Source organism: Varroa destructor, unplaced genomic scaffold (assembly GCF_002443255.2).
Source record: "Varroa destructor unplaced genomic scaffold, Vdes_3.0 BEIS01000002.1, whole genome shotgun sequence".
Lineage (NCBI taxonomy): Eukaryota > Metazoa > Arthropoda > Arachnida > Mesostigmata > Varroidae > Varroa > Varroa destructor.
Window position 1 is genome coordinate 19,484,150 of NW_019211455.1, and position 23,090 is coordinate 19,507,239.

A 23,090-nucleotide genomic window follows, 5' to 3' on the forward strand; every position below is an offset into this window, starting at 1 on the left:
AGGTATCTGCACCACACAGACAACCGGGATACGAGCCAGAGCGATGCTAGAGAAGTCAAAAAAGTCATAACCGCAAATAATCGGCTTACCTCACGTTTTAGCCTTTGCCCCTAGTTTGTCTACAAAAGGGTACAGTGATGCGTTTCCACGCTAACGGCACCCCGAGCGTCTTATTAACCATTGACCCTTCCTCAAACTTTTAATGGTATCTATCACAATTGCAGTGCATGGTGTATATATGCACACCATAGAGTCGTTTCATCCTTTGGGCCGAGAAGGCATGCCATTTCAGTGTAAGATGTCATGAAATATCGGACTTGTGTGAAGCTGACCATTCGTTTGTAGTGAATGAGAAAACGATTAGTCCTTGGAATGACGACGCTAAATCACACATTGCGGTGTATAACCATGATAATTGACTCAGACACCTATTCCCACTGCGGTTTGATAATAGCATCTTACTCCACTACATCAAAACGTTAGTGGGTATTAGCAGCTGGTCCTTATATAATGGCTGGGTAATACAAACTGATATTCCTAACGAAATAATATAGCACCTGAGTACATTGTTATGCTTTTTTTTTTTTTTTTTTGTATTTTTTATATATTCTCCTATAAGGTCACTTCATGGAAGGCCGACTGTCCTTGTTGAGAGTAGTCTGCTTGCCACACGTGCGTATGAAAAGTTTCCGTTCAAAATGCAATACTTCTTGTGTTGAGCTTCTCTCAGCGAGACGGGCTGGTTAAATTTGAAGCATTGATTCTACTAAAAAATGATTAATACTTTGGTGAAAGCATCCACGATGAACGGCTATTACAGTCGGCTACAACCGCCATTTGTCTCGGTAATTTTCTTCAACACTTGGCAAGAACTATGTGCAAACTCTTTCTACGATTTTTCTTTTTAAATCTATGATGAGACTTTCGGCGGTGGCTTTCAGTGATTTAGTGTTAATCTAATGAAACTTCCTGCACGCCTGTTCGATCACACCTCGCAAAAGGTCCGAAAGTACGATCTGGCGATTAGACGTTCTTGTTCTTTTCTTGGCTATCGAAAACGTAGTTATAGACGGTTCTAAACCGGTGAGCCGTCCTGCTTAAAGGTCTATTATCTTCCGCTGATTCGTTCTGTCACTCCACGGCTTCACACGGGGTAATAATGACTCCGCCTTATTTTTAGAATAACCACCAGACGGCGCATCGAAATATTGGGATCACCAGAACTGTACATTTGTGCAGTACATCTTTCAAGACCCTCAAAAACACGTAGTAGCGCCTGCTAGTCAGATACAGATTCACCAGTGTGTAATTAACAACGTCTACGGCTGTTCTTGATTTGTATTCAAAAGACAACTAGCCTCACTCGGCCATAGCGATGCTATAGTTTTATTGTTGGTGAAACGAGCTTTGTTTAGAGCCCATTCCTTGTCGGGCAATGCATTGTCTTCAATGGAGATTGTTCTGGATTTGACTGACACATTTTATATACTCTCCGTATCGCTTAACGCCTCCGATTATCGGGGAAAAGGCTAGACCCACAACCTAAACACTCGTAGCTAAGTGCTAAAAAAATCGTACATATTATTGAGTTTCATATAAACCGTCGGCGTTACTGATTTCGATTAAAATGGACTTCAGTGTTTTTGCAGACAGAACCTCCAAATCTATCTTCGACACGGCACACATAGTAATAATATTTGCAAAATTATTCTTTTACCTGGCGATAAACAAAGCGAAGCTTCTTAAGTCATTTTTATTAGCGATGTCTGGTTTATCGGCACGGTCGATCAACTCTGAGGTATAGAAAAACCCTACAGAAACGTACCCAGACAATGAACGATTAAGCTTTAACTGAGATTCCAGTTTCCTTTTAGTGCATCGTTGTAGCAGGCGTTATTGGGCACACACAATTAGAAGTAAAGTGGGTCGACAACACAAATTAAAGCTTTCACGGAAATTCCTCTATCTGCGCTTATTAGTGATGCTCTTGTCGTTTGTTGCTTAGTTATCGGCGCTTCATTTTCCCTGTAAATTCTGCAAGTAACAACATCTTGTCGTTTAGAAATATCAAAACCCACAATTTGCCCACCGGCCTCGCCTCGTTGGCTGTTCCTCAAGAAACAACCAGATACAAGCAATCGCAAAACTTAGAGGAACAGTATTCTAAGCTTGTCTAAAATCGTAGTTTGTAATCGACTAAGCTTCCCGTCGCTATGCCGTCAAACTGGCCTGAATCATTTGATTATAGTTGTGCCTTGCCGGACAACTCACTATCCTACACACTATAGGATTCTTATCCCAGTGCAGAAAATTGAAAACAAATCCAGACACAGAGATAAGATATTAAGATAATGGCCTGTTACAGAGCAACCCTCAGGAGAGGCGAGGTTTAACCGTTTGCTGGTCTAAAAGATTCGTATAAATCAGTCAACAAAGCTAAAGAAAACGAAGATTAACGAGACGTTCCCTTGTTCGTGATCTGTCGCTCGTGACACCGGCATTCAGCTGCCTTTTTACAGTTAGAATCAGTGATAACATATTCTACAGCTATCGATAACTCCGCCTAAACTTACAAAAGTAGTAGCGACAGGAGGATGAAGCAGTCATTAAGTAAGTTGAATTACAACCCGAGCAGCTCGAGTCCACGTCGTGCTGAACTAATAATGCTTCGGTTTGTATTATTCTAACTGAGAACTACTGCTGATGGTGCGGCCATGACTCAAATGCTATTGCATAACCGTGGTGCTACTTGAAGAATTCGAAAGACTCAGTAGACAGGAAGCTTGGCTTTTTCTGAAAAGCCAACCAGGACGGCCTGCACTTAAGTGACGCTAATTTCTGTGCACATTCTTATACAGTGGCCTGTGATCGTTGTACTTTACGTATAATATTCTTGTTACGATGGCGATAACGCAATTGCGTGCAACGTGCAGCAGCAGAGCAGGGTTTCGTATGCTGGTGCCGATCCCTTCAATACTATTGGCCCTCATTAGACTCGATGCGACTTAATATAAAAATGGGTCTCAGAGATTCTCAGTCGGCCAGCTACCCGGGTAGCTGGATTGTTTTTTAAATCGGTTTCAACTCCACCAATTGTGTTCATTTCTGCTTATCTTTCGATCTCACTAGTCCTGAAATTCATTCTCTCAAAATCCATATTTTCTGTAAACAAGATGTTAACGTTCATTAGCCAGTTGTTTTCGAAAATTTCTACTTTTGTCATATTTCGCCGTGCGTTACTCTCTTCAGAACCTAAATATATTACTAAGGTCAACGCTGGGTCTTAGCCTGACTTAGCTGACCAGCCTATTAACATCTAAGCCGTCTACATGGTCAGGCAACAAGCTATATAACTTTTGGCTTCGGAATAACGATACAGCTGGGTCGCAAGAAGCATTACTGTTCAGTAAAGCAAGCATTGTGCCACAACGAGTCGGAATTTGCGACACAGCTTTTAGTTAGCTCTCAGGATTGCTTCAACACTATCTCGGCGATGTTATATAGAAATTGGTGCACGCCCATAGCACGTGTACAGCTTCGTCGAAATATTCGTTGCTATGAGCTGTAAGAAAGCCTAACTGATCCAGATAGATACTTCAGTTAGCAGCGACTCAAGTTCTGACTTTGTCTATATCAAACACGCCACACGCCCTTGTTTGATGATGACGGCTTTCATCGTACTTCCGTGTGTTCCATCTCGAACGCCGGTAGTTGTTCGCACTTGGTACTTCTATTTACTGGTACTTCCATTCCGGTAGCAGCCCGCATACGATAGCCACTCTCTTGGCGTATCATTCTGTCGACGCAGAACAGAACAGCTTGAAAAGATTTTATCTCGGTCAACAGAAAATGTGTCACAACAAATTCAGCTACAACAGAGCAATGCTTATAACGTTGGCGATTGAGGCGATGATGCCTCGCGTATTTGGCAAAATATATACACGGGAACAATTTATATCGGGAACAAACTGTCAGTAACTTCCACCATTTGTACGTAAAGCCTAATACATCGAGCACAGAATATCGTATCATTTTGTATGTGCTTTGAGATAGTACTCAGGAATGCTTCTTACCTACTAGTGGCGCATCTATCAGACGGCGTCTGCAATAAGTCGTCTGAAAAATGCCCTCGACTGCATCTGGTAGTGCAAGCTGGTCTCTTTATAGTATAACTAGTATATTTACAGCAGACGCTTAGAAGCCTACAAGAGATATAGGATGGACGGGAAACGCATCAACGATGCGAAGGGACAACACTATTGCAATTTGAGTGACTTCTCCAGTCTGTCAAATTTGGCAGTGTTGATGCGTGGTCCGCGCATTTTTATTGTTAAAATCTATGTACCATATGGGGCACTTGAGCAAAAAGTCTATCGCGTTCACAGTCCCCAGACCCTCAGATGTTACGGGAAAGATCGAAACTGCAATGGCCACACTGGTTGTGCTGAGTGGTGACGACGTCGCTACTGTCGAAGCCGTCATTCGGTACGAGTTCCTGTAGATATCCCTCTACGATGCTACTAACTCATGATTCAGGCAATACGAACAAAGACGACATTGCCAGTAGTCAAGCGGCGAGCCACTGAGCCAGCAATATCCAGTCCAAAAAAAAGGATTTGATCGGACAGAACACAAAGAAGGAACAGCGAGGATACAAACGAAATTGGCTGATGTCTTTTCGTTGTCTGTATTCGGCCGGCAGTTGTTGAGCAATTGGACTAACAGCCGCTTGGATCCTTCCATTTCGTAACCGATCTGAACTGCTTTTGCTTTGGCGTATTACCTACAGAACGAGCCGGCATCGTCGTTTACGATTGCAATTTCGTGAGTTGAAAAAGGCCGTTCACTGATTCTCCTTCGCTAAACCAGACGATCACCGCCTGAAAGTCTAGCTTGGAATACAGCCCCTGCCAGTCTCTAAGGCTCAGTTTCTAGCAGGATATCAGTGCAGGACGCCATCGTCTCTAGCCGTAACCACGATAATTTTTTGGGCACCTCCTTCTTCGCTACTATGTAATGGATGCGTATTTCAGCGAACAGCGTTTTACACACAGCTCAAACGTTTGACATTGGCCGCTTCGCCGCCTGGCAACTGTCAAGTATGGCTGCGTGTGTCTTAAATATGGTCTAATATGGCTGCATGTGTATTACTTATACCATATAGTGAGCACCAGCTGAGCGCCAGTAGGGAAACGATACTTTGGCGTCCAGCAATCTCTTCCGATTCTTGCCCTGTTTCCGTCTTCTACCGCGGCGCAAACGCTAGACGGTGCCGAATAGAATGCAGCTATTGGTTGCGTCTATTTCCGTTCCATTAGATATTGGTAGGTATGTGGCCTCTGTCGTCATCTCTCTACATCAGCAATCTAAAATCAACCTTTTCACGAAGCTAACCTCGCATTCCACTTTCTCACTCGTGCGTCGATTTGCGGTATCATCACCGTGAAAACGTATACGAGGTGCGGAGTGATTGGATATCGCTGGTATGCATATTACTACCACTATGGCGTAAGCTAGGTGTTCACTAGAAGCTGCTTCCAAGCGGGCTAGCGTCGTTCCTCAAGTAAACTGTTTTTTATTACTAATGAATTATATATAAGTACACATCTACTTATTGACTCAGTTTGGCCAATGCTTTTACACGTATAGGAAAGGACCTAGTGTCACTTCCAATAATCTATAATGCAAGCGCGATGATAAACGAGGTTAGTGTTATGCAGTCTGTCGTCTCCGTCACGACTGATTACAATAATAACTGTTCATCGTCCTAAGAGTTCCAATTAAACAAAAAAAAAGCCACTATATATCTCATTACGACCTGATGAACCTTATTATTGTCTTATTAAGCAAAACTTAACCAAATTAATTTTGATCCTTTGCTAGATTCGCTTTCTGATTTTACTTGTAGTTGGGTTTTTTTCTATGGACCTGCTTTATCCGTCATAATTATATATATTTATTTTTATTATTATATTTGTTTTCTTCGTGCCCCACTCCCACAATCGTTGTATGCTATACCTACCCTACGAGGCCTTTCGCGTTCCAGCAACCCCCGAGAACAAACGAGTATAGTTCTTCTTCCTCGTGTCTCTACTCTCCATCGTATTGCCTTTTGCCTTTATCGACCGCCTCTTCTTGCGCCATATTCCTTTATTCTTTTCTCTATCAGCCTCTTCCTATATTCGGCTGCTCAGTCTCACTCGGGCCATCACCCTCTTCTTCCATAATCCAAGTGAACACTCCGCCCATCAATAGATATTTGCCGATATTAAGTGTCCACAAAATCGAATTAAACTATAGAATTCTACAAGTAGTACGTCAATCCAGAGCTACATCTAGTCACTCGCCTGGTCGCCCGATAGCTACAGACTGTCCGAGCGCCATCAACAAACGCGCCAGCGGCGTTATCACAGCTGTTATCGTTATCCGCATCATCGTCATTGTTATTTTGGTCTCTCTTGAATGTTTGCTTACACGTGTGTCTGTTCAGATACTGACAATGGCAGAGAGAAGGAGAGAAGCCGGAGTGAAAGGTGCTGGCCGGTAGGACTCAGTGGGGTGTTCGGAGATGTTACATAATATTGACGGAACCAAATTACCACTGTAGTGACGGACAACGAAGCCTCGCTAGACTATTTCGAGTCTTTTATTTTATAAAAAGACGTAATCGTAGTAATACGTGTAATCGTAGATAGTGATAACTGTAGATTCTGATCGGGTAGTAGAACACGGTGACAAGATGATGAAAACAGAAGACTCGATTAAAAACAATACCTAACAATTCTTTGTTGTTTCATATTGTTCTGTTGTTGTTGACGTTCTTCTTGCCAATATCGCTGCCGCATGCCGTTGCTGGGTATGTCGGGTGCCATCCTCTTGTACTGTGGCGCTGACGCTATTTCTGTCCTGTTCTTTTACTCTACTTGTGGGGTGGGATCCCGTACGCGTTCATCGCATCTACGTCCGACCCCTGTTTAACTATTGGTCCGCCTTCGCTACTTGTTTGGGTTCGGGCTGGTCACAGTGGCTCGAAGCAACGTTAAGCTGCCGGTGGTGATGTTCATCCATGGCGGAGATTATGATTGGGGGAGCGGGAGCGCCTTCGATGGGACGCTGCTGGCGTCTTACGCAAACATCGTCTTCGTTACCATCAACTTCCGGCTGGGGATTCTAGGTAAGTACGGAATGAGTCAGAACTGAACCTGAAGATGCACGCGTCTTCGAAGAAACATGCACAACAATATATACCTATACACTAACGTGGGAAACAAACATTTAATAGTAGTAACATATGTATGTGCATAATGTGTGCGAAACGATGACATAGAACATGCTTATGACCATAAAAAATCCTTTGCCCATAGTGCAATTTTCTACCGCTAAACTATCTTAATTATCAATATCTTCATCTATATAATAATTGGCCGCAAGCAAGATTATCCAAATTAGGAATTGTTCTGCAGTCGGCTTCGTTAAAACATAGAAGTTTACTTTTATTATTACTAATCATCAACAACGGAAGGTTAGAGTATAGTAAATGCAAGCACATTAGTTAGAATTGTATACAATCGATTTTCTTCAATTTCAATTTACGCCCCATTTCCGCAATACCCTAACGCCTAGATACTTACGTTTAGACTATTTAAATAAGAAAATATTACCACCCGTGGGTAGCGAACCTTAAAAAGACTTCGTACAAAATACCGTAGACACAGTCACCCAATTGGTCTCGTACTTAGTTCATTCGAGCACATACCTGTCGTGTAAGTAACTTAAGCGAGAGGTGCTGCCATCTTCCGGGAAATCAGTTTTCATATAAGATCGATTAACCAAGCAATGGAAATACATCAGGTAGACCTATAAAAATGGGGCTTTCAGTTTTTTTAATAAATGAGCTTTTGCTCAATGCGGCGTATGTAATGTTGATAGTGGTAGACCTTAGCTACATATCGATCGGGTAACGTTTAACCATTACTTCTCGACTGAACTAGTCACCCATACACTTGACTCGCAGCAGCTTCCATAACTGATCCTAATTTCTCCCAGATAAAACTAAATGTGGATATAGTATGCTTTGTAATTAGTGTAAAGTGATAATTGCTTTTGTCCATACGCATTCTACATACTAATTATATAATTTTCTCATTATTTCCAAAGCTTATTGGCCGGATGGGCCAGGTCTTGTTGTTGTTGTTGTTTATGCGCACGCGCCGTCTCGATTCAATGTTCTAGATAACAGAATATATCGTTTAATATCCAAATGCGGACCACTTTTTGCAGATCTCAATTCGAAAACTAGTCATGGTATGGCTTTTAATGAACTCAATAGAACACTAATTGCCCATTGTATCGCGAAATAGACGATCTTTGGTGCCGCCATAGAGTGAATAACTTACATTGGTTTTGTGGAATCTAAATGATTTGGTTGCATCGGTCCGATATTATCTATGTGATTATCTCTTATAGTACTCTTGAAAATAGCGATAGTTCTAGTAGACATTGCATGGACGGACGGTATTGAATCCTAGTGGTTTCCTCCGATGCTGCCAGTATCGCATGTTCACAACAACATACCACAAACATATTGGGCAATGTATGCATACATGCTACACTATTATGCATTCTTATGAGGGTTTGTTTTTATGGGCCACGTTTCTACAGCGTTTCTTTCCACTCCTAAATAAAATGTGCGCCCCCATTTCGTTGTTGTTGCGTCCCTATCGCTGCAAATCTAGCTTCTCTTTTATTCAAAGTAGGCAACTGAAATGCTCAGAAAGAGAGGCTTTAATGCTTCGAACGAAAACGTCACTCATACATCCATCGAATAGTTGTTGGACCGGCTTTCATGTTGGGGCATCCCGTTCATTCATGATCTCGTATCGAAAAAGGGGTGGGATGGGAAAACAGCCTAGCGAATTTCGCCGCCATAGCCTTAGCCGGTTTTGCAGACATACTTCACTCGCGAATATACTTCACTTAATAATCATTAAAATAGTAGTCGTATTAATTAAGTGAAAAATATACGTTGTTCCACATCCTCTTTCCTTGGAAGCCGCGTTCCGTTCAAAAGCCACTTGATTATTATAATGTTAGGTGCACATAGACCGCTGTAAATACGTAAGCCATTCTAGCAACGTGGATAAAAAGCAATGCTCATTTAAACAGTTAGCCCGCCTGTTTGTTGCCATGAGAAACGTTGATTCAATAGGCAGTGACAGACACACATAAAATCCAGTATATATAAACTATGTACAGTACAGGTTTGTGGACATAGCGTGTTTGTAAACAAACACAGAAAACGGTGAACAAAGTTAGAGTAACATAGAACCAGCCACAATTTCAAAACTTAAGTGCCGTATGATGTCAAGACAGCCCACGCAGTCATCAGACAGCCATAAAAACGTGCTCATGCATTGCAAAATCAATTCTCACTGCACTATATGCATCTTTGTATGTGGCTGGACTTCAAGTTGGCAACAACTCTATCTTCGTTACCCTTTACGAAGAGCTTTAATCCTAAGAGCTAGATACGCCAGCGGCTGACCGAAAAATCGCTTTTTGCTTTGCCACTTTTACGTGCAAGTATACTCTTGTAATCAGCTAACGAGTTACATGTATGTATATATGTATACACACCCATACAGGTTAAAGCACCTGAACGTATTTGAACGAAACTTTACGAAACTAAACCTTGACGCACGGCTAGTATTGAAAGTTACTTGCAGACTGAAGAAGGACTATTTTGAAAACCGTTAGTGAATGATTTAGATTCGTAACTGAAGCTGTATTGCATTGAATGCTAGTGGGACTAACACTTCCCACATATGTGAGAAAAAAAATTGTTGAAATAGTCGGTCTTAATCAAACACAATCTTAAAAACGAATCATAAAAGAAGTCTCAATTCATGCGCCGTATTTTATATACATATATATATACACATGATATGTTTGTCTATTACAGGTCTTTTCAAGAGCGTTCTTCGCTATATCAACTGGTAGATACTGCCGCGAGAGAGAGAAAAGTGCAGGCATCGCTATTTTTTCCTCAGCTAGTGCTTGGCTTCAATAGCGATTACCGGCGCAGGCTTCAGTTGAGGAGTGTCTCCGACAAGACATCGAAAAGAGCACATCATTTAGAACTTACATACTTAACTGTTCGTCATTACACATATACGTTTGTTAGATGTACGCTTTTACTTTACTATTGTGCAAGATCACCATCATCATCATCATCATATATCCTCTAAAGTTATAGAGTGTTTGCCCACTCGTCCCCGTTAGATGCCTTCGTCTATTAGCTGTTCTCAGGGGAGTTTGAAGCCGAGAAACAAGCTCACCTTAGGGACTGTTTATTTTCGACATCCGCGTATGGACTTGCCGCTTTTTAAATTGGCAAATTTGAAAGCATTGTTAGCGGCATCAGCAACAGCGAGACTAGCCGATTTCATCTTGATTATGACTGTTATTTTTCTTTTCGCATATGCTATTATATCTTGTAATAATAATGATGCCCTGTTTGCCTTTGTGAGAAGGGAGAGATTGGCGGAGAGATCTTTCAATTTTCTCGTCTCTGCACACTAATGATACATTCACATGTCCTGCTACTGCCAAAAACCAGAAGGTCTTAGTCACATGGCAGTCAACACTGTTCCGTTTGGGCTTCTGGGTACTGAGTACAGGACGTCGACCCCTAACTACCTGGCTATTGGCATGGAACAACATGGTCTACACAGTATTTCACAGGAATTGACTACAGTCAAGAATGTCGCGCATAGAGGCGAGTAAGAGGTAAACAAAGGGTGGAGAAGGCACACGGCCTAGTCTACCCCTCGTACAGAGTCGTAGTAGGAATACAAAGCAGGAAAAGAAAAGATATCAGATTTGCAAAGCGGCGGTTGTGATTTTGCTTCTAACATTACTTGATAATACGGTCGCATATAGTGCTCCGGTCAAACCTGTATTGTGTCCCACTGCGACCTGTCTTGGCCCTCGCCGTGATCATAAGGGCGTAGTATATTAGGCTATAGTATGCATAGCATAGGGGTCATCCTCTCAGGCAGGATGAAAATGGCAGTGGGAGAAGTACCCAATCTCTGTTTTACAACAGTTTCTAAGGTCTTGGCGGCTGTCGCATACAAGTATGACTACAAACCACACCAAGAGGGGATATGACATTCTGCAGATGCAACGACAGCTCGTTCGCCCGAATCCCTCCTGAACCAGACGACTGTTACCCTACCACCTTTCCGCCCTTGAGCGCTTGGCCGTACAAGGATATGGATCGCAGGAAAGTGCAAGCGGCTTCTTTGCACCTCAACAATCCCAATTCAGGTCTAATGGTGTTCATTTTTTCAAAGAAAGGAAAAGAGCGAAACAGGAGAGCCGTTGAAGGAGTTCCTTGTCATCACGGGTTATTGTAACTCGACAAGCTAGGAGGCGAAACTCTGTATCCCATAGGACACTATACCTCTCGACAGTAGTATGCGTTGTGATGAACATGTTCTTTCGGATTGAGAAATATAAGCTTACGCCGCATGACCTCCGTCACGTAATGAGTGTTGCCTTTTGGCCAGAACTCTATAAGATTTCCATGGTGCAACGGCAAGAGCAGGAATAGTGCAAAATGTAAAATCAGGCCATAGAAGTTCGGATATGAAAGAAATTAAGAACGGCGACTGGTATGCTGATAACCAACGGCATCTAACGGTTTTATTTCATGTCCTTTTTTTTATAGCGTCAACTTGGTTTTTCCTTGACTCTGCTGCTTTCCCTTTGTTTGCCCATCGGCAGGGGTATTAAGGGAGCAGAAAGTAAAAAAAAATGTATGCATGAGTGTTTTCTTGAGCGCAAATGTGTATCCTTGATAGGAAGATCAGACTCGAACATTTACCCATAATAGTTGAACAGGCTGTTACAATTCATATGCAGCGGAGGTGTCCAGGTTTTGCCTGACAGAGCTGGTGGCGTCGTCTTTACGAACTTTTTTGGGACGGAACGCGTCTGGGGGAAGTTTCGTTGAAGGCAAATTTTGCACGTCCTAACACTTTGGCTTGGAGGTCGGCTTTGAATTTCCCCTTCTCCTACAATCTTGCCGGGATTTCAGCTATACCTCGACTGTTCTCGTGGCTACTGTCTTCTATGTCAGTGAGCTTTATTGATCTTTGGTCTGACGCTTCTTCCAGCTACGTTTTGCAGCTGAAAAGTGGCATTCAGACCAGTCACATGTCATGCATATATCTCTCTATATATCAGTAAAGCTCCGTGCCTGTTGATTTATTTGTCTATTCGGTCTAAATTTACCCTTTGAAACGGTCGGATTGGGCTAATTTTTAATGGTCACTAGGGTTTTATTCCGGAACAGGCTGCACAATACAAAGCTACTTAGATGAACACTTTTCATCCCGGAAAAGTTTATTCTTTTATTTTATAGAGCGTAGTGCTAAACTGGGCAAATCACTCGTTTTGTGCACTTATATTTTCTACAAGAATCCCTTATACGCGTCTATAAGATAGATATGGGGGTCGTAGAGACTGTGCGGGTCATATTTTAGTTGAATTTTCTAGTGGAAAAATGGTAGACGAATTTCTTTATGGAGATCTATGTGTGGAGGGTCATTTTTCACACCAATCGAAAATCCTCGCCGAGTTGAATCGAAATTCAATACCTGTATATTCAGATCTCAGTTTTAACATTGAACGACGGAAGCTATCTATATAACACGATGTTCAATGTAAAAGGGTTTTTTGACGCCAGTCAGTAGATATCAACAAGTTGAGTAAAAACGGAATCTAAAATGGATATTTTAATACGAAAATGACCAAAAAGATTCATCTCCTCACGTAACTAATCTAATGAACGAATTTCTAATAAAGGTCAACTGAAAAGTTGTAGCGGCTGATTTGGCAAACATTTTTTGACCAATTTAAAAAAATATATATTTCAAAAGATTTTCTAATGGAAATAGCACGTAGTTGAAAACGTTCTTTTTTTTCAACGAAGTACCACTTTCTTGAGGTCGATTCCTTCAATAGATCTTAACGAGCTGAGTAAAAATGCATTATATCTTCCCACAGGAATCTATATTCTTCTAATATATTTTTGTGCATAAAGAAAACCACATAACTATGCGTCTTGTCTTAAAAACGCTTTGGGATGAAAATTTCTCCTATCGAAATCTACGTCAGAGAGATATTTCTTGGCGCCGATCGAAAAATATCGATGAGTTGGAGCGAAACGCAGTACTACATCAGTTTTCGGACTGAAAATCCTATTTAAAAGGTGGAAACCTAACATGGTATTCTATGTACAGAAGGTTTTTCCCTGACGCCAATCGACAAACTTCGATGATTTGAATAAATACATGCAATATACACATACCCATACACAAAACTGATGTTTGTGGATGAAAATTGTCGAAACCCTATTGGGCACATAGTTATGCCTATGTAACAATGTTTTTAAGAATGTTTTTTAAGTGATTTTCTAATAAATGTTAATTGAAAAGCAAAATGGAAGGCCGATCTTCGTACGAATTCGTCATTTAATATTTTTTATAGAAAAATGCTGAACAAATGTACGTAAATATCTATTGAAAAAAAAATAAAAGTATAAAAAATCTTCGAAACATCCCAGAAACAGAGCCATTAGAATAGCGAAGCTATTATTAAATTAGATCATTATGAAATGTTCATTACATCTTCAATTAGCCTAGTATGTGCAAGTATTTTATATAAAAAAAAAAGAAAGAAAAAAGAACCTATTTATTAATGACGACTTACATAGCAATGCACAAAACAAAAAAGATCGATCGCATATATCAATACCGTGTATATATTTCTTTAAAAAAATGTATTAGTAATCGTTACGAAGAAAAGGAAAACTGAAAAGTTTTAAGTTTTGGCAGCGTTTAGTATATAAAGCTAATTATAATTTTATAGAATTTGTGTAATTATTTCTTAGTAAAAAAAAATCGAAATTCAGTATGTCCAAGTGATTTTTCAGGAGCAGAATTAATAAATTAGCTGATTTTATTAATGGCAAGACCGAATAAAGGTCGACGGGGGAGAGGGCCGACTCTCTCCCCGCGGGGGTCGGCCGACGGCCTATTCTATTCACGTGCGTTCCGGAAAGAAGCCGATTAACCAATAGTAAAAAAAAAAAAAAACGGTGATCACGTCGTAGAAGTGTATCGAAAATCTAGATATCACGAGCGAGACAAATCTGGAGTTGGTTGGTTGGGCCCCTGGGCGAACATATTAGAACAGGGTAGAGGATTCGGATAGGTGAAGCAACGGAATAGTCAATCTATAGTTTTCGTTAGCCTAAGCGAACGAATCGAATTAATCAAGACAGTCAACACAAAATAGGTGCGAGACGAAGGCTGTGGTTCCGTCTAGTATTCACGATATTTCCAGCCTAATACGGAACCGCTGGCGGAGCAATACTACCGCTGTTCCGACGTTCCGTTCCAGTATTCGTTATTTTTATTGTCCACAATATACGTTGAACTCTTACATTGCAAATAAAATGAAATTAAGCGTCTGTGGCTTTTAAGAAACCATGTTTTTAGAAAAAAAAAAGAGCTAGAGAGCTCGGTAGCTAAAGAAATAACTTGAAACATTTTAAGTGCAAGCTGACCGCTAAATGTTCTTGTGAATAATCTATCGTATCTAATAGGTCGTGTATCGCATACCAATTCTAGCCCATATAAAATAAAGTAATTATCACTCTACTGCGTTATAACGCGTACCACCTAGCTGACGTTAGCCTTGCTCCGTACATCGACGTCTCTAAGTACTCAGTGAAACGTACACGAACCCCAATTTTTTCTAAACACTTTTCTCGTGGGTTGATTGAAATTGCATAAGGTACATACGTCTATAACAATATGGTTGCGTAATGGAAGTCTCTAATTTCAAAAAGAATATACTGAAATTAAAGTTTGACGGCAACAGTATGCTATGTTATGACACGTGGTGTGTCGCAAACGTTTCATAACTGGTAGTGCCGGATATACGTGTGGTCGAGACACGGATTGTGAAAGCACTGCTTTAATGCCTAAATCCATTGAACCAGAATTAACTAGCCTAGCATAGCCTTGTAGTAACTGACTAGCGGCTTCCTAACACAGACGAAACGAGTTTTTAGACGTTATGTTATATGCGGCCCTAACACATATTTATTTTGTTCTGTTTCTAGGTTTCTTCCCAGCTATGGAGCATGCTTCTCGTGCAAACAATGGTCTCTTGGACCAGGTAGCAGCGCTTCATTGGATTCATAGGAACATCGAAAGCTTCGGGGGAAACCCAGATGATGTCACGATTTTTGGGCATGGAACAGGAGCGTCATGTGTGAACTTTCTCATGCTGTACCCTATGGCAAAAGGTTCGAATGATTTATTTTGCACGCATCGATTTGACAACAGTACATGATCAGTACCGTCACATTGTATAGAACATTATATATAATGATTTGCCCTCTTATAGCGCTAGATTAGAGCACGGATTGTGGATCAGTCGACTGGGTTTTTCCTACTGAACGTCACTAGTCCTGCCCCGATTTTTGTGTCGGATCGTCGTGATATAATTGCATTTGGAGCTCTCATACACAGCAATCTCAAGCAGCTACCCAAAAAAAAAAACGAACCTTCACTGTACAAGTGTTTGATATTTAACTTACTATTGGTAATATAGCTATGTGATTAAGTGTAGTATAATTTTACTAAGCATCGTCGGGTAGTATCGATTAGGGCTGATTTCGCTCCTAGACTTTTTGGTGATGAATCCCAAGCTGGATCTCAGCGAGTTTGAAACTGTGCGCGTGCAAAAGAATCGCCCCGGAGGGCTGACTTCACCGGCCAATAATATTGCGCAGCTTTTGCTAGCATCGAGAAGAGCTCGGACTTGTGCTTTCCCCGCATTACTTTGATTTTTATTTATTTTTCTATGCTTTCTGCTTGTTGGCTTTCAAGTCTTCTATGACAGCTGATTCCAAATAGTTTTCTCTAATGATGTCCTGCTGTTGGCTGTTACGCTGACCGGCAGAACGAGCTTAGACAACAACAACAGCGAGAGTAGCAAGATACTTACCAAAGAACGTCGAGACACATCAAGTTCAGGAAGGTTGGTGGTGCTAGTGAAACCCAGCATATCGGCGAAACCCTATTCGGAACTAAAAAAACCGTTGAGAGTACGCGGAAGCGGTTCGATGAGTGGGACTGGACAAAGAAAGGGCGGCTTGAAAGGAAAACCGGAAAGTAAGGATGGGGTATCTGGGGTTCGAAACGAAATGGACGGACTGACGGCTAAAGAGAATGTGAATGGGAAAGACTGCTGGATGGCAATACACCAGCTTTGCCTGCTGTCCACACAGCCTTTGTGGGATGTTCTCTTCTCGCTATTGCACTCCTTGTACTCTCGTCGTGGCTCTCTCAGTATTTCCTTACTACTGCTGCCTTTGTTAGCTCGATTGCACAAGCTACTGAATAGCTTTCTGAAGAGTAATTTACATAGTCAGCAAACACATAGCCAATCGGCACACAGTCACGCAGCCAGATTGCCTCGCTGCCGTTTCCAAATGTAGGCCGAAAGCCCCTTACTTATCCAAGAAATCTAACAGATTAATCAGCTACCATAGAACGCTACTGCGTTATACGAGCCGCATTGCAGTTCCTAAGGCTGGTGCAATGCCTAAAGACGTTACGTACAATGCAAATTCAACGACGTTGATTGTGTCTCTAGGACTCGTGACAGCGCTGCTGGCCGATTTCGGTAACAGAGTGAGAGTTGAGGACTTTAACGGCAGACTGCAAAGCTAGGAATTGCATAAACGCTATACAGCGTTTCTGTTGCTATTGTGAATCTAAAAGCTGAGTGGAGCTATGGGATAATAGGATGAGATGCGTTCAACTTATGGAAATGGAAGCCGGGCAATAATGTACGTTGCAGCGGACAAACGGTTCTGATAACAAAAGGTGTCGTTGCATTAGTGGCAGTGGAAAAGGCCATCGTAGCAGATCAGTAGATGCTGCATAAGTCCAGGCCCCGCTAATTGACATCGAGGGTGTCTCATCCGTTCAGTCAGTTTTTGCCACCAAACCAACGACAGGCCATTGTCCCTGCCGATGTGGATTGGTTTCAGTTGAGGCTACGGCTGCTAGGGATAGCGGAGGCAGGTAAGTTAGCCGTATGTATGTCGGCCAAGAGGACCAGCCTAATCGGACTGATGATGTGGGTGAAGGGGCTTGGTGTTCGGAAGACTGTAAAAAGGTTTCTTTCATCCACCACTGTGGGGCGCCACAGGCACTTCGAGACTATATCTTGGGGGTGCAGGCTGGCCGTAATGTTGTGTGATATGAACAAACGGAGTTGCTTCGACCTACAGTGGAAACAATATGTAGAAAGTGTGAACTTGTAGACACCGAAGGAGGCACAAATCAACGTACGCAATCTCATCGGCCCGTGTTGCTCTCGTTTGCGGAACCCACTCTGCCCATCAAGCGACCAATGAAGACGAAATTCTGTTGGGATTTTTATATATATATATATATATACATATATATGTATATATACACATAAACACGTAGATATATGTCCCCAGTAAAAATAGGAAGATGAGATATCCAGCCCTCATCCTTAGTTCAAGAGACAGCAGCATGGTCCTTGAACAATATTAGTAATACTGAAATATAAGACCATATAAGCTTACAGGTTTTACAAATAAAAATTCGAACAAGAATGAAGTACTTAGTAATTAAGTGGTAGACAGCTTGCTGTTTACAGCTGTGCCAGCTGATAGATCTAGGAAAAAAACAGTAGTTCTCAGAATTGGAATGAAAAGAATACGTACATGGCCCTTCTTAAAAATACATAAGCAATTAGTGGGTTGTTTGGGTACTTCTGGAATTTATATTGTTTATAACGTATGCACATGTAAAGGAATACTGCCTTTTTTGGACCAACGTGAAACAAATATTTTTTAGAGATATTAATGGGCCGATAGAGCGTGCGCTTCTACAACGTAACCTGTTACCCTATCGGAGAGTGGGATCTTAAGCTGCGTTTTGCCAAAAAACATACTTAAAGGCGGATAGCTTATGAATACAGGCGGATAGCTTAAATACAATGAAATTTTTAAAAATTGTTTCTTTCACCAGTGATTCTATTAGCTGCGTTCGGGAAAATCTTTTTTTGATTACTATATTCAATTATAGCAAAAATTCAGTTATCGATAAATCGCGCTTTCTAATCATATCTGGTCCTGATAACAATATTTACCTCCCCATTAGGATCAATTTGATTTCTATCATTCACGTGTTCGTTAAAAATCGGCCTTAATATCTGCAATCAAATAAGATGAGCAAATAATAAAAATGCATAGTTGTTTTCGCTCAGTTTGAACGTGCAAATATGCATAGTGGTATAATTATACCTCAGGGAGCTGCCCGAAGAGAAATTCCTAACAGGGAAGACTTCAGCTCACCTTCACTTGACTTATACTTGATTGATAGAGACTTCCCACATCTTCATTCGAGACATTCATCAGCTAATAATCTTTCTGGTTAAACAATATCATGCATATGATCTTGTCTGATTGTTTACTTCTCCAGCTTCTATTATCCTACCTTTGTATTTTAGCGGCTCTGGTTTTCTTGAAAGAAAGGCACCATACGAAAAGATGACAGCAGGGCATTTTTGGCGACAAGGTGAGCATTTCACCCTTTATTTGCTATTCCGGTGTCCCTTATATATTCCAGGTCTCTGAAAGATTTTCCTATCTCGTACGCGGGCACGACTCGGCCAGCGAGGATTCCCACCACCAATAATTGTCTGGAGCTGACAACGCCCTGCTCCGCCCCGTATGAACTTTTGCGCTTGAGTTGACTGCACTGGCTGCTCCTTTCTTAGGCTTCATTAATAGAGTAGGCCAATCATGCAGCAGCCAGAAATATTGAAGCCGGGAGCCTGGCAGGGGCTCAAGGCATAGGATATTTTTTGGCAGCTGAACTTGGGCCTAAACCAGGCTGATGGCAGGTGAAAGCAGAGTAAGCTAAGAAGAACGAAGCTGTTTTCTTTTGTTGTTTAGTACTTTCGCAAGCACGTGAGTTGGCATATGGCGTGCGCTACGACCGAATCAGTTGTATGAGTCTGCACAAAGGAACGTTGGACAAGGTTGGGCTTAGAAATTGGTTCAGATATTGTTCGTCTCTTTGCAAGCTGAAAAGAGAAGAGTTCCTTCTGACCAAGGGGTCTATCTGAAAAAAAAAGCGAAGACAGTGAGCCACGGAGTTAGGGTTATGGCGTGTGATCCGAAAGGCGAAAGAGCCACCCAAACCGTCCAACACCTTCGGTACATTGGAATATATTGGTAGCAGCCGTCAGATTAGTTTAGAATTTTTGACTGCCGATGAATTTCAATGGAGGCGACGGATTTCTATAGCATAGCACAAGGTCTTGGTGGGTTGGCGATAATGCCATTTGACGTGACGTGAACGGCGGAACAACTTAGGCCACGTTGACAAGAGAAGCTGATCAAAATCCTCTCGGACCCATTTTAGCAGTAACGTTGAGGTATCCTATTATAGGGTGGATAAGGGAAGGTAACCGTAAAGAAGACAGAAAAGGAAAGCCGTTTTGCGTCGATAGTCGATGACCTAAGCAATATAAATGATGCCTACAACAATACAATAATAACAATACCAGGGCCAGCAGCGAAACAACAACAGTTTGCGGTCTGGCCAACAATCTGCGGTCTGGTGAGCAGCGGTATCTACGCGTAACATAAATAAGATTTCTGGATGCTTTTCTATCGCCAGAACCTGCCGAAAGCCTCAAATCATAGACGCATTTCATCTTAAGAGCGATCCTAATGCAAGAGGTAGATTTTGTGATGGTTTTAGTTCTTGATTCAAAGGTTGCTTAATCTCTTAATTTGATAGTTATAAATATTAGCTAGCTATACATTTTTTTTCTATGCCAGGTAGATATAATCTATACAATGCTACAACTGGTTATCATTACACACAAATGTATCTGGCAAAAAGAATTGCTCATGTAGAACCATTTCAGTCAAGCTATGACTACTTTCTCAGCAAAAATAGTATGAAGTTAAGATACCGTTTTACAGCTTAGTGGGGGTTAAATCTACTGAATGCGGCGATTTCGCAGGGGATATTCCTGCTAAAAAGCTCACAGATCTAACATCTGCTTTTGTGTGAGGAATAAATAATTTTGTTTAACCCATGACGTTAGAACATTACCACTGATGCCGTTACTCGACTGGCGTCGCCGAAGCCATGAATCAAGAGTCACCTGTCCTGTCGTCCTGACCACGATTGACCACCGAATATCTTTGTAGTTCGGCCTAAGCGCCTAGAGTAAGCATTTATGCAAGCCACTTGTAAAATTTCGGTATGAGTTTCGTATTCGAACAGCAACGCGTTGACCCATTGATCTGTTTGTTTGGCTCTGTTATATCTTAAAGTTCAATTCTTTTTTTTTGCACTCCGAATAACCCATTTCACTCCTCAGTTACACTTACAGATATCCCTGTGTCAAGTTGATTATTATTTTCCGTTACAGATTTGTTCAAGCGCGGCGTCATGATGTCTGGCTCGGCATTAAGTGCATGGGCTGTCGCCCGAGATGCGCCAATGTACGCGCGCGAAGTGGGCCGCCACCTGGAATGTCCTACGTCCGAGGCCACGGCGTTCGTCGAGTGCCTCCGCCATCGGCCCGTACAAGAGTTGATTGGCGCTGCGACCATCCTAGACGTGCCCGATCATTTATCTGCGTTCGGGCCTACTATTGATGGCAGTGTCGTCGCCGGCGAGCCGCGTCAAGAGATGGTATCACCAACCTCACCGTTCGCACAGCACGATCTGCTATTTGGTGTCGTCAAGTTCGAAAACAGCTATTTCGGTTTTTCGAGCCACGAGGAAAAACACGGATTCGAGGTAAGTCAGAGCATAAGTCTCCTGTGATGTTCCTACGCTAGATTTCTGCTGCTCGGCTTAGGAACAAAAAAATTGATGAATCGTATATTTAAACCACCACTATATGCCGTTAAAAAATATAAGTAAGTTAAGCTATTGTGATAATCAGTTCTTCAGATCCATTTCCCCACATTCTGAAGTGATCATCAAAATTTAATGACTTGTTTCACGAACCTTTTGAAACGGAATTTCCATAAGTCGCGTCCGCTCTTGCTTGTGAGTACTCGAAGTCTATCGTGACTCTGTCTCTCGTTTGTATACATGTAATACTATGTACATAGTGTGTGACTCGTGTTCCATTAAGAAGCCTGAACGAATTCGTCTGCCGTCCAGAGGACTGGAAAGGAGGCATTGCAACAAACGACACAATGGTGCCTTTTTCTTGAGTCCTTCGTCCCAGCCCTTCGTTCTCCTTTTTCAGCTTAACCTCGTCCAAGCTATTCCCCACCGAAGCGTTCTCTAGGTGGGCTTGTGTTTGAGCCCTCTCTGCTAGACTGTGGGCTGGTCAGCCAGCTTAGCAGCTGACCAACAGTCATCACGAGCAGAGTGTACCACTAGCAGAGCGTCCTCGATCACTTAGTGCAACAGCAATTCGATCGGAACGAACGAGGTAGCGGTTAAACAACAGCAGAAGCAGTAACAGAGGCAGTAGATACAGCACAGGGAATAGCAGCCACCGCTGCAGAGTAGCCAGTTAATGGGTGATGTTGAGGGGTAACTGTCTCGGGTGCTAGTGACGGAAATGGCAATAATGAGTTTATAAAATAGCGAGATTCAATGGTCGGCCAAAAAGCGGCCCCTGCTTATTCGATCGAGAGAGTACGAGGCCAAGATGCCTAGCGAGAGCCAACCGTAAAAAGAAGGACGAAGACGCCAGAACAGACACAGCCTGTTCTGGCATTTTCATCCTTTTCTGATGCCTTTTACCGCGCTCTCCCTCGATTCCTCCTTTACTTACTCCCGTTTTACCAAATTCACGAATTTAATAGCGAGAACGATAGAGCAGACCTAAAGACAGCTTCTTTCTTTATTCAATTACTTCGATGAACCGAAATCGACAAGATGAACGACTAGTGGAAAGGATGTACAAACTCAGTATTTCTTGCTTACACCTTATGTTGTATCTTTGTCATTTTTGGTTGTTTCCTGTTCGTTTTATCGTAACGACCTTAGGCGGAACGGCGCGACCGGATCATTCGCACGCTGGTGCGGAATCTATATTCATACCATCAGCAGGAGATCTTTTTGACGATCATCAACGAGTACACTGACTGGACGCGTTCGATCCAGCACCCAATCAGCATTCTGGAAGAGACGGCGGAAGCGTTAAGCGACGCACTTGTTGTGGGGCCCATCGTCGAAACGGGATCGCTGCACGCACAGGCTGTTGCCTATAGGTAAGCTATATATAACCAGAAAATAGTTAAGACGGTAACTATTATAGTGTAAAGAGGCAATCTGCGGCGCATGTTAATCGTCATTGCATGTAACGCTCACATGTGAGTGTATTATGAACCTGGTCAAAGACGCATACGTTTTACATATTTATTTTAGCGTATGAGCAACTGTTTTCGTGCAGATGGTTAACATAACACGAAAGAAGCGTTGCAGCTTAGCGCTCTAGTAAGTGATATCAATTTAGCATCTTGCGCTATTGCTTTCATGTCGCAGGACGGTATTTATGGATGTATGCATACAGTCATACAATCGATATAATGAACAAAATACGTAAGAAAAGGTCGTACATTCGAACCAGCGATAGATTAATCCGTTTCAGGGTCAATCACGCAACAAACAAAGTTACTTATTTTCAGACGCACTCATTCGACGACCAACTTTTACGTATTCGGATACCACTCGGAAGAGAGCTTGTATGCGCAGAAAACTGGATGCGTCAATGGCGACGACCTGCCCTATGTACTAGGTGCCCCGTTGCTTGGCACCGCTTCAGCGCTATATGGCAATTACTCGAAACAGGAAGCACAGCTGTCCGAGATGGTCATAAGTTACTGGGCGAACTTCTTTCGTTCAGGGTGCGTACCGTTCAAGAATCGGTTATTTCTACAGTTACTAACCAGCATGACTACTACACAAGGC

The 23,090-nt window shown here is 42.1% G+C and overlaps 1 protein-coding gene and 1 long non-coding RNA gene across 15 annotated transcripts in view; one reads left to right on the forward strand and one right to left on the reverse strand.

Annotated features, from left to right (window-relative positions):
- The window catches only part of LOC111244674 (neuroligin-4, X-linked-like), a 131,533-nt gene that overhangs the window by 94,079 nt on the left and 14,364 nt on the right, over positions 1–23,090 (forward strand). For 11 of the 14 annotated variants that reach the window (XR_015320269.1, XR_015320264.1, XR_015320265.1 and 8 more), the window contains exons 2-6: positions 7,025–7,174; positions 15,200–15,385; positions 20,581–20,954; positions 22,167–22,390; positions 22,808–23,026. Coding sequence is in view for 9 of the 14 variants with exons in the window: in XM_086979055.1 (XP_086835181.1) it covers positions 7,025–7,174; positions 15,200–15,385; positions 20,581–20,954; positions 22,167–22,390; positions 22,808–23,026 (1,153 nt within the window). In the remaining 5 variants the exon portion in view is untranslated. Of the gene's footprint in view, positions 1–6,395; positions 6,544–7,024; positions 7,175–15,199; positions 15,386–20,580; positions 20,955–22,166; positions 22,391–22,807; positions 23,027–23,090 lie in introns of those variants that run through there. The other 3 variants (XM_086979054.1, XM_086979056.1, XM_086979052.1) reach the window with 3 other exon arrangements.
- LOC147757478 (uncharacterized) lies at positions 21,975–22,866 on the reverse strand. The gene is made up of 2 exons (XR_015320276.1): positions 22,739–22,866; positions 21,975–22,298 (listed from the first exon to the last, which is right to left on the reverse strand). It is a non-coding gene; the product is annotated as an uncharacterized LOC147757478 (long non-coding RNA).